The following is a 12,800-nucleotide window of genomic DNA, read 5'->3' on the forward strand; positions in this document are numbered from 1 at the left end:
GCAATGCCACAGAATCAGCTGGCCATCCATTGACATTTAGTGGCACTTAACCAGGCAGTGCTGCTGACTTTTGATGGAGACTGCCTCAGCACAGAGCCAGGATGGTCCAGGAGTGAAGTCAGACAGAGCATAGAAACATGATGGCAGATAAAAGCCAAATGGCCCATCTGCAGCATCTACTATCTCCTCTTCTCCCTAGATTCTATGTGCCTATCCCATGCTTTCTTGAATTCAGATAGTCTCTGTCTCCATTACCTCTACCAGGAGACTATTTCAAGCATCTACCACACTTTCTATGAAAAAGTATTTCCTTAGATTACTCCTCTTAACTTCATCCTATGCCCTCTCATTCCAGAACTTCCTTTCAAATGAAAGAGACTTGACTCATGTGCATTCATGCCAAGTAGGTAGGGGATGATCGGTTCTTGTTTCTCTCTTTGTTGGACCTTGCTCCGATCCATGCTGGCCTATCTTGTACTGGGGAGGCTTGTCTATGTTTGTATTACATCGCTTTCATTGCTTTTCTTGTTCCTCCTATATTGCTCTTGTTGCATTGTTGATTGTAATTGAGTGTCTGGACCGTTTGCCATTCTCAATAAACTTATATTTAAAATAAATAAAAAAATAAAATAAACGTCAAACTTGTGAGATTTGAATCCCTGACTACCTACATGTCACTGGCTGGATTTTACTTCTGAGACACTAGCCACCAGGGAAATGTGCAGATACCAGTAATGGCGCCTGCCTACCTAACTGGGCAAGCTGGACCACTCAAAAGGCTTTTCTAACTTTGTCCGGTTAGGTACATGGGTACGGAACTAAATATTGGCCATATCCGCATACCTTCTGGGTACTGCCACTCACCCGGATACTCAATGCCAGAGCTAGCATATGGCTCAACATTGGATTTCTGGGCTTAATTCAATCTATGGTTGTCTACTACTGTTTATTATTTCTATAACACTACCTGATGCATGCTGTACATTAAACACGCATGAGACAGTCCCTGCTCGAAAGAACTTACAATCTAATTATAACAGACAAACAGGATAGAAGGGTGAAATCTATCCACGCTGGTCAGATAGGGAATTACAAAGGGAATGATAAATAGGGTAGGGATTATAGAGGGAGTGACAAACAATTTTGGGTGCTTTATAAGTGGGTTGTGGATAGGAAAACGCAGTTTCAAAAAAGTGGGCTTTCAGTCTGAGTTTGAATACTGTTATAGACAGAGCCTGACGTACTGAGTCAGGAAGTTTGTTCCAGGCATACACTGCAGCAAGGTAGAAGGGATGGAGTTGGGAGTTGGCAGTACAGGAGAAGGGTACAGACAAGAGAGACTTACCTAATGAACTGAGTTCCCAGGGTGGAGTATAGGGAGAGATAAGAGAGGAGAGGTACTGGAGCTGCAGAGTGAATACATTTGTAGGTCAAGAAGAGGAATTTGAACTGGGTGTGGAAACAGACAGGGAGCCAGTGAAAAGATTTGAGGAGAGGGGTAATATGAGCATGTTTTGTAAACTGCCTAGATTTTAGGTGGTATATCACAGAAACAGAGAATTGAGGAAGAGGAGAGATGGTTTAAGTGGAAAGCTAAGAAGCTTAGACTAAGACTTCAGTAAGCTTTGGATTCTTGCCCAGAAATAGCTAAGAAGAAGAAGAAAATAATATTTAAATTGAATGAGGTTGGGCAGACTGGATGGACCATATATACTATGTTACTATATATATATATATATATTTTTTTTTTTATAAATAACGACACTGGCTAATATTGCTATCATAGCGCAAACATTTCCCCCAACATCTCTCTGCAAATTTTTATAATTATTGTTTTCGACAGATTTAAAATAAAAAAAAGTGAATCTAGTAGGTTACAAAAGTTTAGGCACCCTTCCAGCCAGTAATCTGTACCACCACCTCTGAGAGAAATAACAGCGTCCAAATGTTTCCTGTGACCAGCTCTTTCTAGTCTTGATTTTGGAATTTCTCCCCCACTGTTTCTTGTCGAGCTCTTCCAGTTCAGAAATAAGGATAGGCCGTGTCAGCTTCTGCTCATTTACAGATTCAGTGGAGACACACCATCTGAGCAAGGGGGGAGGGGGTGAAACATTTGCACAGAGATTTAGGTAAGAAAAAAAATGACAGGAGATGTGAACATGAAGTAGCAAATGGACTGTGGCAGCCAGAAAGAGGGAAAGGAGGTGCGGTGGTTTATTGTTTGGGGTCCTCAAACAATAAGGCATTCTGTGGCCCCTGCTATAGACTAAGGATGTGTATTCATTAATGTGCAGTGGTTCATTAGTGCCTTAAAATAATTTAGATAAATGAATGAACAAACTAGGTTGGCGTATTTTAAATATAAGTGTCTTCTCTGAAATACCTCAGCCCCACCACTCCACCGCTATGTTAAATTTCAAAAAAGAGGGTTGGTGCTAGACCCAATAATAAATACACTGGTATTGCATTAAAATTAAAATAATTTAGTGCATACAAAATGTAGCTAAGATTAGTGTGTGGCTCATTTAGGGCAACCCTGGCATGATAATGTGTTTTCATGCATTTGCTCCAAATCAGCAAGTTTCAAATACATTTTACAAAAAAAAAAAAAAAACCCCAACTATTTTTCCTTTGTGTGAGCCAGAAAAATAAATCCTAGAAATGTCAAATCTTATTCAGGAGAGAGATACAGATGAAAAAGGCTGACTTGAGTGTTTGCAATGAGCCGATTGTCCTTCCTGTTATTTTGTTATCATTTTTTTTGCGCTCCAGCAGAAGCGGAACCAGTATCTACTGGGCTATGTGATATCAGGAACTTTCACTCATAACTGTCCAGGGCTTTTCCCCTAGTTTATATCCCTTTTTTTATCTGGTTCACAATCAGACCACTGTTTCTGTTTTATTTTCTGGAATCCAGTCTGTGTGCCCCCTACCCCCATTAGGACAGACGTCTGCATGGTACAATACAAAAGAGGCTCCGCCATTACCACAGTATCCTGAGGTGCCCTAAAAAGCAGAAAAAGGGATATCTAAAACCACATCTGCTCTCTGATCAACTATTTCATAGGTTAAAACAATATATACACAAAAGAATGTACATACTTCTCTGCCTTATAGCTAAGATCCAAGTGCAGGATCTAAGTTCTTATACTGGGGAACTCGCAGCCGGTTGAGTTTATAGGATATCCATTATGAATATGTATAAGTTTGCTCATACTGGGTCTCCAACATTCATGGGGATATCACAATGACATTTGGAAAAGCCCTCATCTAGACTTTGAATCAAGGGAAGTCCTGTACAGTTCTTTTAGCAGAGATTAAAGCCCTGTACAATATTTGGGGGGGGGGGGGAAGAGGGTTAATAACTTGGCACCTGAACCCACTGAAAGCCCCATGAGAAAACAACCATTGCAAAACATGGGGAAGATTAAATTTGTTCAAAAATGCCAACCTATAAATATCAAGAGGCTCTCTCTGTTGGGTTTGGGACTGGGAAAGGAAAGGGGGGTGGGGTAGGTTAAGGCAGGGGAGAGGCGGTATTGACTTAGTGGTGTGATTCAAACTACATTTGAGGTTGAAGAGAGGGCCTGGGTCATAAGATTGCAGATCAAGGGCCGGCCCTCTGTTTGTGTGTGTGTGTATTGGGGGGACATGGTAGCTATTTTGGGACAAAGTAGAGAAGAGCTGGTATCAGTCATGTACGTCTAATTGGTCTATAAGTTTGTCTCCTTGTTATTTTTCAAATTTTTTTTGTATAACGCTTTGTACCTGTGGATAAGCGTTTCATCAAAAGCTTGAATAAACTTGAAACTTGTTCTGTTCTTGAGGAGCCATAAGAGTTAAAGTTCTCCAGTTATACTGAATGTTTGGTACAGTAGTTATTTTGTTCTGTCAGTTCTCTAATTAATTGATGTTCCTCTTGAAGTAAAGGGAGTGTGGGGGGATTTTGGTAGGCTAGAAAAGGGAAGTGGAGATAGTAGGGGTTGATTGACAACAAAAAATGTTTCCAAGGCTTCCTAACCACTCAGCAGTATGCTATACATAAGGATGGTGAACTTTTTGACAGCTGGCACCCTCCCAGTGGGGTTCCCCAAGGTTCCCCATCAGTGTTCAATTTTGGGAGACAACCTAGATCTGGCACAAATAAAACATTTCACCTATGCAGATGACATAACAATCATTCCTGAGGGAAAAGGGGATCGTGGGGTACTGAGGGAGGTGCTGGGGTGTTGCATAAGTATAGACAGCTCACCAGGTCGTGTAGGTGCAAGGCCGGAGGGTTAGGACATTGATGGGAAGATAGGACTTCGATGAGAAACCTAGGGGGCAAGGGGGCCCCTTCTGGTGATTAAGGCAGGTCATGACCTGTTGGGCCGCCGCGGGGGCGGACTGCTGGGCGGGATGGACCTCTGGTCTGACCCGGCAGAGGCACTGCTTATGTTCTTATGCTACCTGTAACCAAAACCCTCTTCACTGTCAAAAAATGAGTCCACATCATAGAAAACGGAACCTCTACCCACCACCTCAAACTAAGTAAGAACAAAACCAAATTTTTTGGGCTAGGATCCTCAACTGATCCACACTACACTCCAAAGATTAAAGTAGATGACGCAGACTTTCTACTGAAACTACAATTCTGAATCTTATGAGTAGAAATTGATAACCACCTATCCATGAAGAGCCATGCACCATCAATAATAAAACAATCTTTCCTTGTGAAGAGAAAGCTAAGATCCATCAGAAAATACTTTGAAACAGAGGCTTTCCAAATCTTAGTGCAATCCCTAATCCTATCTTGACTAGACTACTGTAAAACTAGTTCTTTGCTCTAAAACATTGCTATTGTGTCTGCAACTATTTCAAAATGCAGCAGTAAGACTCATATACAGACTATGTGTAACAGGAAGAAAAAAAATAATAAATATGGAGCACTTAGAGAAGAGGTAGGAGGAAAATGCTGAGGGCTGCTGGGGAGATGGGCCCATGCACAGAACCTGTGAGCTACAAGGAGATCATAGAGATGAGAGTCTGCAGAAGCCCTGACAGGAGGCTCTTTCTCCTGTCACTACTGTCAGGGTCTGCCCCGACTCAATCGCTTTTGCATGCAAACTTGATAGTGAATTAATCGCTGTTTTAAAATCAGCCAACAGTGATTGACTCACTATCCTTTAGTGAATCTAGCCCTTTGTCTGCTTTGCCTTCCAAGCAGGATAAAATCAAGCCTGTGAAATTCCTATGTCACACAATGGGCTGGATATCTGGAGATATGCAAGTCTGTAGCATTTTTTCCACACTAGGATAAAGTAGTAAAAAGGATATTTGATTCAGCCTGTGGGGTGTTTGTCTCTCTCCTGTGCATGGCTAATCCTGGAAGCATCTCTGAATGTTACAGACTAGAGGCCAACGGGTTATGTTTTGTTTGGCAGGACTGGCAAATGACTGATGTGAAAATACGGCATTAATCCCCCATGCAGAACTGCAAAGACCAGCAGTTTCAAAGCCATGGGGGCTCAGCCCAACTGCAGGTGCCACGCCTGCTGAGAGACTCTTCAAATTCACTGCATCCGTTCTGTCTGACATCATAGGGCTAGATTCACTAACCTGTTTTCTGGGGGCGATCCGTGGCCAATTCCAGCAGGCCCGACAAATTCACAACACGAACAAATTCAAATTAGGGCGAACGGAAGAACGCCCCGCCTCCGACCACACGGATCGCGAGTGTGTGATCCTGACGCATACGCAGACATCTGCTTTCCCTGTAGATAGTCTGCACATGCGTTTTGTGTCCGGGTTGTTTTGTGTTTTTTTTTTTTACGCATGCCGACTCTCCTGTTCTCTCCTTCCAGGCAAGCCCTGCTCTTGCCTCCCAGACTCTCCTGCTCTCTGCCACCCTTCCTCCAAGTGCAGCCCCGCTTTAAAATCACAGGCTTGCATTATGGGGAAGGGCGGCAGAGAGCAGGAGAATCAGGGCGGCATTTTTCCCCACAAACTCAGCAGGCTTGCTGCTTGAACACAGGAAGCAGGCAGGGCAGCAGAGAGAAGAGTTTTTCAGGGCTAAACCTTAAGCTCTTTTTTTTTCGGGGGGGGGGGGGAGGGGGTTCGCGACTCTCCTGTTCTCCCTACCCTAGCGGCAGCAGCCTCTTCCCTTTCGCCGACACTGTCAGCTGGTCATGCCCTGCTCTCTGCCGCCTTCCCTGCAGTGCGAGCCCGCGGGTTTAAAGCGGGGCTGCACTGTGGCGTGCAGTCCCGCTTTAAACCTGCGGGCTTGCACTGCAGGGAAGGCGGAAGCGATCCAGGACTCGGAACAGAGAGGACATGGTAGAGAAAGCAGGGATGGAAGATCAGGACTGGACAGGCTTCCATTATTGCTTGCAGGAAGCCCACCCCCCAAGACTGAAGATCAGGGCAGAGTGCAGGGCGGCAATGGAGCAGGAGAGTCGGCAGAGACGTGTGCGACTGGTCCCCAGCAGTCGCTTCTTGATCGACCAGCCCAATTGGTGTCCCAAATTTGTTTGGTGAATCGCGTTCCTTCCTACTTTGCATGTGTTTCTCCTCATTTGCATGCATTGATCTGAAGGGGATCGCAGGAGAGGTTAGTGAATCGGGCCGGAGGAAAATCTGGTCGCAAAGGGGTCGCAAACCGATCAATTTGCTTAGTGAATCTAGCCCATAGTTACTTAATGCAAGTGATTTCAACCCAAGTTTGGATGACGGCTAAAGCCTGTAGTAAAAACCAAAGTTATCAACCAGGGCTCAAGGCCTCCTCCAGCCTGTTTATCTCTTCCATTTCTTATCTCGCTGACATAAACTGCCCACACAGGAAGTTTCTTCTGCTTGGATGCTGTGTAGAAAATATATGGCTCAGACCTGTCTCTGAATAATCTAAACATTTAAAGCAGTTTTCAGGGAGATAAGACAATAGTCTGCAACTTCATTCTCCAATGGGAAGATACTAACATCATCACATTGCTGCAGACCAGCAGCACATCTAAACAAAAATCATTGACAGTTCCTTTTTTTCCGATAAATGTCTCCCTAGAGATATCACAGTTTCTTGTTTTTCAAAGCTCCTTTTTTCCCCAAGTAAACTGGGCCTTGGTTTTACTAATTCTTTTGAACAGAAGATAGACATGTATATATGCTGCAGGCAGCTGAAGAGAAAGGATTTCTGGAGCTGGGGATGTGATCACAACAAAATGCGCACAACTCAGTGGCATAGTAAGGGGGGCATGGGAGGGCGGTCTGCCCTAGGCCACTGTGACATCACTGATCAGGTTGGGTCTTATTGGTGGAATGAGGCATTATGACATCACAATCTCTACTCTGTTTCCCAAAGACTGAAACTCTTCACACTACTACTACTATTAATTACAGTGGAACCTTGGTTTACGAGCATAATTATTTCCAGAAGCATGCTCGTAAACCTAAGTACTCGTATATCAAAGCGAGTTTCCCCATAGGAACTAAGGGAAACTCGCTTGGATCTCCCCATCCCTCTCACTCCCCCCAGAACATCCAGACCCTCCAAGGATCTCCCCCTCCCCCCAGGACTGCTTGGGTCCTACTTGCCTGGTCCCTGGTAATCTAGGGAAAAAATGGACAGGAACCTGTTGTGGCTGCTGTAAGGTTTGATAGCGCCCCCACAATGTGAGGTTTGTAGGGGTTATGTGAGGCGCCCTTACAAACGCCAGGTCCCGAGTTCAATACCTTCACAGAAGATTCACCAGGAATAGAATCAAATAAGAAACACAGCCAGAGGTGATTGCATAAAGAATATATTATAGAAATAGGCTTACAGAAAAGTAAGATTCATAAACATTACAATTACTGAGAGAAGCGTGAAGTTCCAGTGATAGGCCAGAGAGAAGCAAGAGAGCAGGAGGAGCAAGATGACGGGGGTGATATTGCGAGGGGGCTTTTCTAGTTTGGAAACTTATTCTAAATATAGAATATACTGAGCTTCAATAGAAGTTAAGCATCCCCATCCTTATCAAACTTGTGCTAAACAGGAGAAGAATAGGCTGAAGTCAAATTTAATTTCCAGTATGCCTCTGACAATAGTTTCTGATTAACCTTGGTTATCTGTGCACCTGGACCCATTGTATATCCTAAGCTGTCCATCTTAAGCATCAGACATTAACACATCTTAGCACTTCTTCGCCCCTCTTAGCTGCAAGTTGGTTTGTTACCTTTTAAGCATGATTTAATTAGGGCTGTTTGAAACCGTCTGCCTGGATGCTTTCTGTCTGTGCATGAGCACTCAGGGTCTATCTGCATCTACATCCCAGAGTCAGATTGATATAATTTCCCATAGGCCTTTGCTGACATTAGTTATGCCAACTGAAAATGCTGATTGCTAGCAATCGATATGCTGACATCTCCCATACCTTTTAAAAAAAATTCTTATTCTTTGAAATGAAGGCAAGCTTGCGGTGCCCTTCTTTAAACAGCCAGTCTGCCCTTCGCAGATGCCTCTCTTACCTCCAACATTATATCAGCACGTCCCCTGTCCTGCAGAATCTCCAAGCTATGAAGATAAACAGTTCCCATTATGAGTTCAAACCTGTCTTAGGTTGTACGTTATCTGGGCGGGGAAACCCAAGATGCTATATCTTACCTGTCGTTGAGCGAATGAACCGTGCATAAGGGATGCAGGAAGCTTTCTTAGGAGGTTCAGCCATTAAGTTACCAAGAGTATGCAAGTATGGGATATGAGATAATATATTATGTCTGACCCTGGTATGCAACGCAATAGGCCATGCCAAATTAAAACCAAATTAAAACCAAATTAGCAAGTGTCAGAGAAGATACTGGAAATACATGTATAACTGTCCTAAAAGCTAGAAGGAACTTAGAGCAATCGCTATGCTGACAGCTGCCTCTTCAAAATGGCTACCGCAATCTCTAGTGGCAGCCTGGTAGTGGTGGAAAGGGGGGATATTCAGCCGGGAGCCACATAAGATCCAGTAGCTAGCATATAATGAATTATCTCTGGATAGTCAATACTAGTGCCCAGATGTGACCCAGCATTGAGAGCATTGAATATCTGGGGCTAATTCTACCCGCAGCGGTCAGGGATAATAAAATACTGACCGCTAAAGGCTGACTATTTACCACTATGTTTTTTAGTGTATTGCAGAATAAAGCCAGTATTTAAAACCCCCAATGAAATGAAAGGCTGATAAATCAAACCACCATTTTTGCAGAACTTGAGCATTTGTAGCCAACTGAGTTGCAAAACAGATGGTTAAGCTGGGCAGTCTCTGCCTTTCATGTCTAAAAATATTAGGCTGCCAGAAGCTGTTGGGTGAAAATAAAGACAAGAAATTCTCACACATCTTAAAAATGACAATCAAATAGTACTCACTGCTGGTAGATGACATGCGGCTGTAGTCTGACCTGTAATACAAATACATTGCCTATGTTTAGAAAGAAAACGTCATACATTTTTGTTTCTTTTTGCAAAACAAGCAAAGCGTCTTTGACAAGATAGGCCAGTCTATTCCGATAACATGACCTTAGGCTTGCCTTAAATGGTAAGCTCTTGGGGGCCAAGGAATTTCATGCCTACCTGACTTTAACCATTTTGTACAGTAATACTATTTCTTCTTATCAATATCCCTAAGATTGCTGGCCCCACTGTAAATAGACGGAAAACATATGCAGAGACCACCAGTGCTTCGGAAATTCCATTTTAAAACAAGTACCACAGGCCTGCAGCGCACAGGATTCCCAGACACCTGACAGGAGAATTTGGATTGGCATACAAAAGTGGATATTAATGGAGTGACATTACCAGTGAAGAAGGAAATGCAAAATCTAGAAGTGATCTAGTCACAGTCATTAATTTTATCCATCTTGGATTACTATAATATCATCTACTTGGGATCCTCTAAGAAAATCTTAAGGAGACTGAGGATAATCCAGAATACGGCTGTCGATTGATCTTTGGTTTAAAAAAGAATGATCATGTCAGCCCTTACTATCGTTTACTTCATTGGGTACCGCTAGAAGCAAGAGGACTATTTAAATTTTCTTGTATCTGCTTCAAGTTGATATCACGATTGTCTCCGACCTACCTTTCCCCTCATTTTGAGTTGTATAGGCCATTGGGGAAAACTAGAAGTTTTCATTTATTGAATATGCACGAACAGGTGACGTAGGCTATCCAGAGTGCTTTATTTTTCAACTGAGACTGTTAAGTAGGTTGAACCCACTACTTTTTGCAATCTGATTTTAGAATAGTGCAAATGGTAGTTATCACACCTTTGGACTATCACAATGCTTTCTGTACCTAGACTTTTCTGCCTCAAGGTATAGGGCCTTGCAATTGATCCATAATGCGGCTGCGAGATTAATAACAGGTATTGCCAGAAATGCACATATTACACCGGTGCTAAAAGCCTTACACTGGCTACTTCTTAAGCATAGGATTAATTTTAAAATATTGACTTTGGTCCATCAAGTACTATAGAGCTATAAAGCAACACAGCACTTCCACGAATGATGTAGATCAAAACAGAAACGAGTGGGTCAATTGAGATATTTCCAAATAAAATGTGTTTTTTTAAAATTATAAATCTTTATTCATTATAAAGCTAAAAGTAAGTGCAACATATTATATAGACATTTTACACTTTAACAGCACTTAAATTCTATCAACTTATATTTCATGACAAATACATATAACATTCCCCCCTCTTTCTACATATCCAACAATTGCACTCAAATTAAAAGTATTTCCTCACCCCTCTCCCACCCACCCTGGACGTGTATGTTCAAAGGGCAAAATCAACAATCACTCCTTACAGAATCTTGTCAATGGCTCCCAAACATCCTTAAATTTCCTATAATGTCCCTGCTGTATGGCAATCATACATTCCATTTTAAAAATGTGGCATAAAGATTCCCACCAGAAATTATAATTTAACTGATCCCAGTTTTTCCAGTTCTTCAAAATGAGTTGTATGGCAACTCCCGTCATAATAAAGAGAAGTTTATTATTCATTAACGTGCCAAGTAGCACGGTATTGTACGTCAATACCACTGGATTTTCCAATATTTTATTCACTTGACCCCAAATGGATTTCCAAAATTTAAGTATCAAGGGACAATAGTACAGTAGATGATCCAATGTCCCTACATCGAGATGACAGTGCCAGCATCTGTTAGACTTGGAACTATCTAATTTCTGTAATCGAACAGGGGTCCAAACATAAAATCTTGATTGGTGGAAAGTAGAGGTACAATTCTGCCTTAACATCTGTTAATTCCTGTTGCCACACCAAAAGTTTGGTACCTAATTTGAGCCCAACTTCAGTCACCATGTATAGAATGGCCCTACTTTTGTGCACTATCTGAAAGATGAAACAGTTAATACAATCCAACTTAGGCCCCTTTTATGAAACCGTATATGGCTTTTTTTTGTTTTTTTTATCACCGGCCATGGTGGTATTAGCTCCGATGCTCTTAGGAATTCTATGAGCGTTGGAGCTTTTTTTTTTTTTTTAAGTTCAATCTTTTTATTAAGTTTTTGTATATAGTACAAAATGGAAAAACAAACAGAACATAGAACTGTGTATTGCAGTAGTACAAGTAGCATGTCCATATATGTGCAGTAATAAGCTACAAAAGACTGAATGTTGACATGCGGAAAGTCATTATTAAACATTCTAGATATAAATAATAGCATCAGGTATAACGTACTATGGAAAGGATTCCAACATACTAAGCTATCTAGATTTGCAATATGCTAAGACAAGAGACCATACTTTATGATAAGTATAAGTTGAGTTCGTCTTGTCAGCCGCTACTAGTTCAAATTTAGAAAATAAACATACAGTGTTCCACCATTCATTATGATGTAAAGACGAAAAGTCTTTCCAGCTAGACAGAATAAGTTTAAATGCTATGAGGATCAAGCATTTAAGTAGTCGAGCTTCATATTTGTCAAGATGGCGTTGCTGTAAGGCACTGGACCCATAGAGGACAATGGCTAACGATAAATTCTCTTCAATGTGTAATATTTGAGAAATGGTGGACCACACATTTGTCCAGAATGGCTTTAATAAAGAACAGTGATAAATCATATGTTCTAAAGTCCCTACGGCAGACATGCAGGACCAACATTTGTTTGAGTTAGAGGAGTCTATTTTGGATAATTTCAACGGTGTCCAGTAGGCACGATGATAGATGAATAAGACAATATGTAGCATAGTAGATGACTTTAAGGCCTTAAATGACTGCAGCCATATTTCCTCCCATTCCTGTTGATCAATAGGTACAGAGGTGTCCTGGGCCCATATGTCATAGAGTGTCAGCGGTGGTTTGAATTTGTGTTCATGTAACAGCTTGTACCAAGCTGACGCTTGACCCGCTTTAGACATAATCAGAGTAGCCCATTTAAGTATAGTAGGATTGTCTGTTAATAACGTATTCGACTTGAGATAAGCCAGTAAACAGTGCTTTAGTTGTAGCCATTCATAGTATTGGCTGGAAACTAATCTATAGGATTGAACTAGAATAGAAAAGTCTAGATAGGTAAGTTCTGATAACAATTGGCCAACAGACCAGATGCCCTTCTTTCGCCATGATTTCCATTCTATATATCTTCCTTGAATCAGTAAACAGGGATTGCGCCATAGAGGCGATCTAGTGGTATCATTCCAGCGTATTGGAGCGATGGAGTCCACTTCTTGAATAGCAGTCATGGTAGATGAGATAATAATGTTATCTCTTATCCTCTTTCCTTTTTGAGCAAATGACATATACGTGAGGTGCTCCTCAGGAAGTAAAGCAAC

General features: G+C 41.9%; 1 protein-coding gene across 6 annotated transcripts in view; it reads right to left on the reverse strand.

Annotated features, from left to right (window-relative positions):
- Positions 1–12,800, reverse strand: part of FAM124A (family with sequence similarity 124 member A) — a 76,092-nt gene that overhangs the window by 39,237 nt on the left and 24,055 nt on the right. For all 6 annotated transcript variants that reach the window (XM_033949881.1, XM_033949880.1, XM_033949882.1 and 3 more), the window contains one exon: positions 9,368–9,399. In XM_033949881.1, coding sequence (XP_033805772.1) covers positions 9,368–9,399 — 32 coding nt within the window. The remainder of the gene's footprint in view (positions 1–9,367; positions 9,400–12,800) is intronic.

This window comes from Geotrypetes seraphini, chromosome 6 (genome assembly GCF_902459505.1).
Source record: "Geotrypetes seraphini chromosome 6, aGeoSer1.1, whole genome shotgun sequence".
Classification (NCBI taxonomy): Eukaryota; Metazoa; Chordata; class Amphibia; order Gymnophiona; family Dermophiidae; genus Geotrypetes; species Geotrypetes seraphini.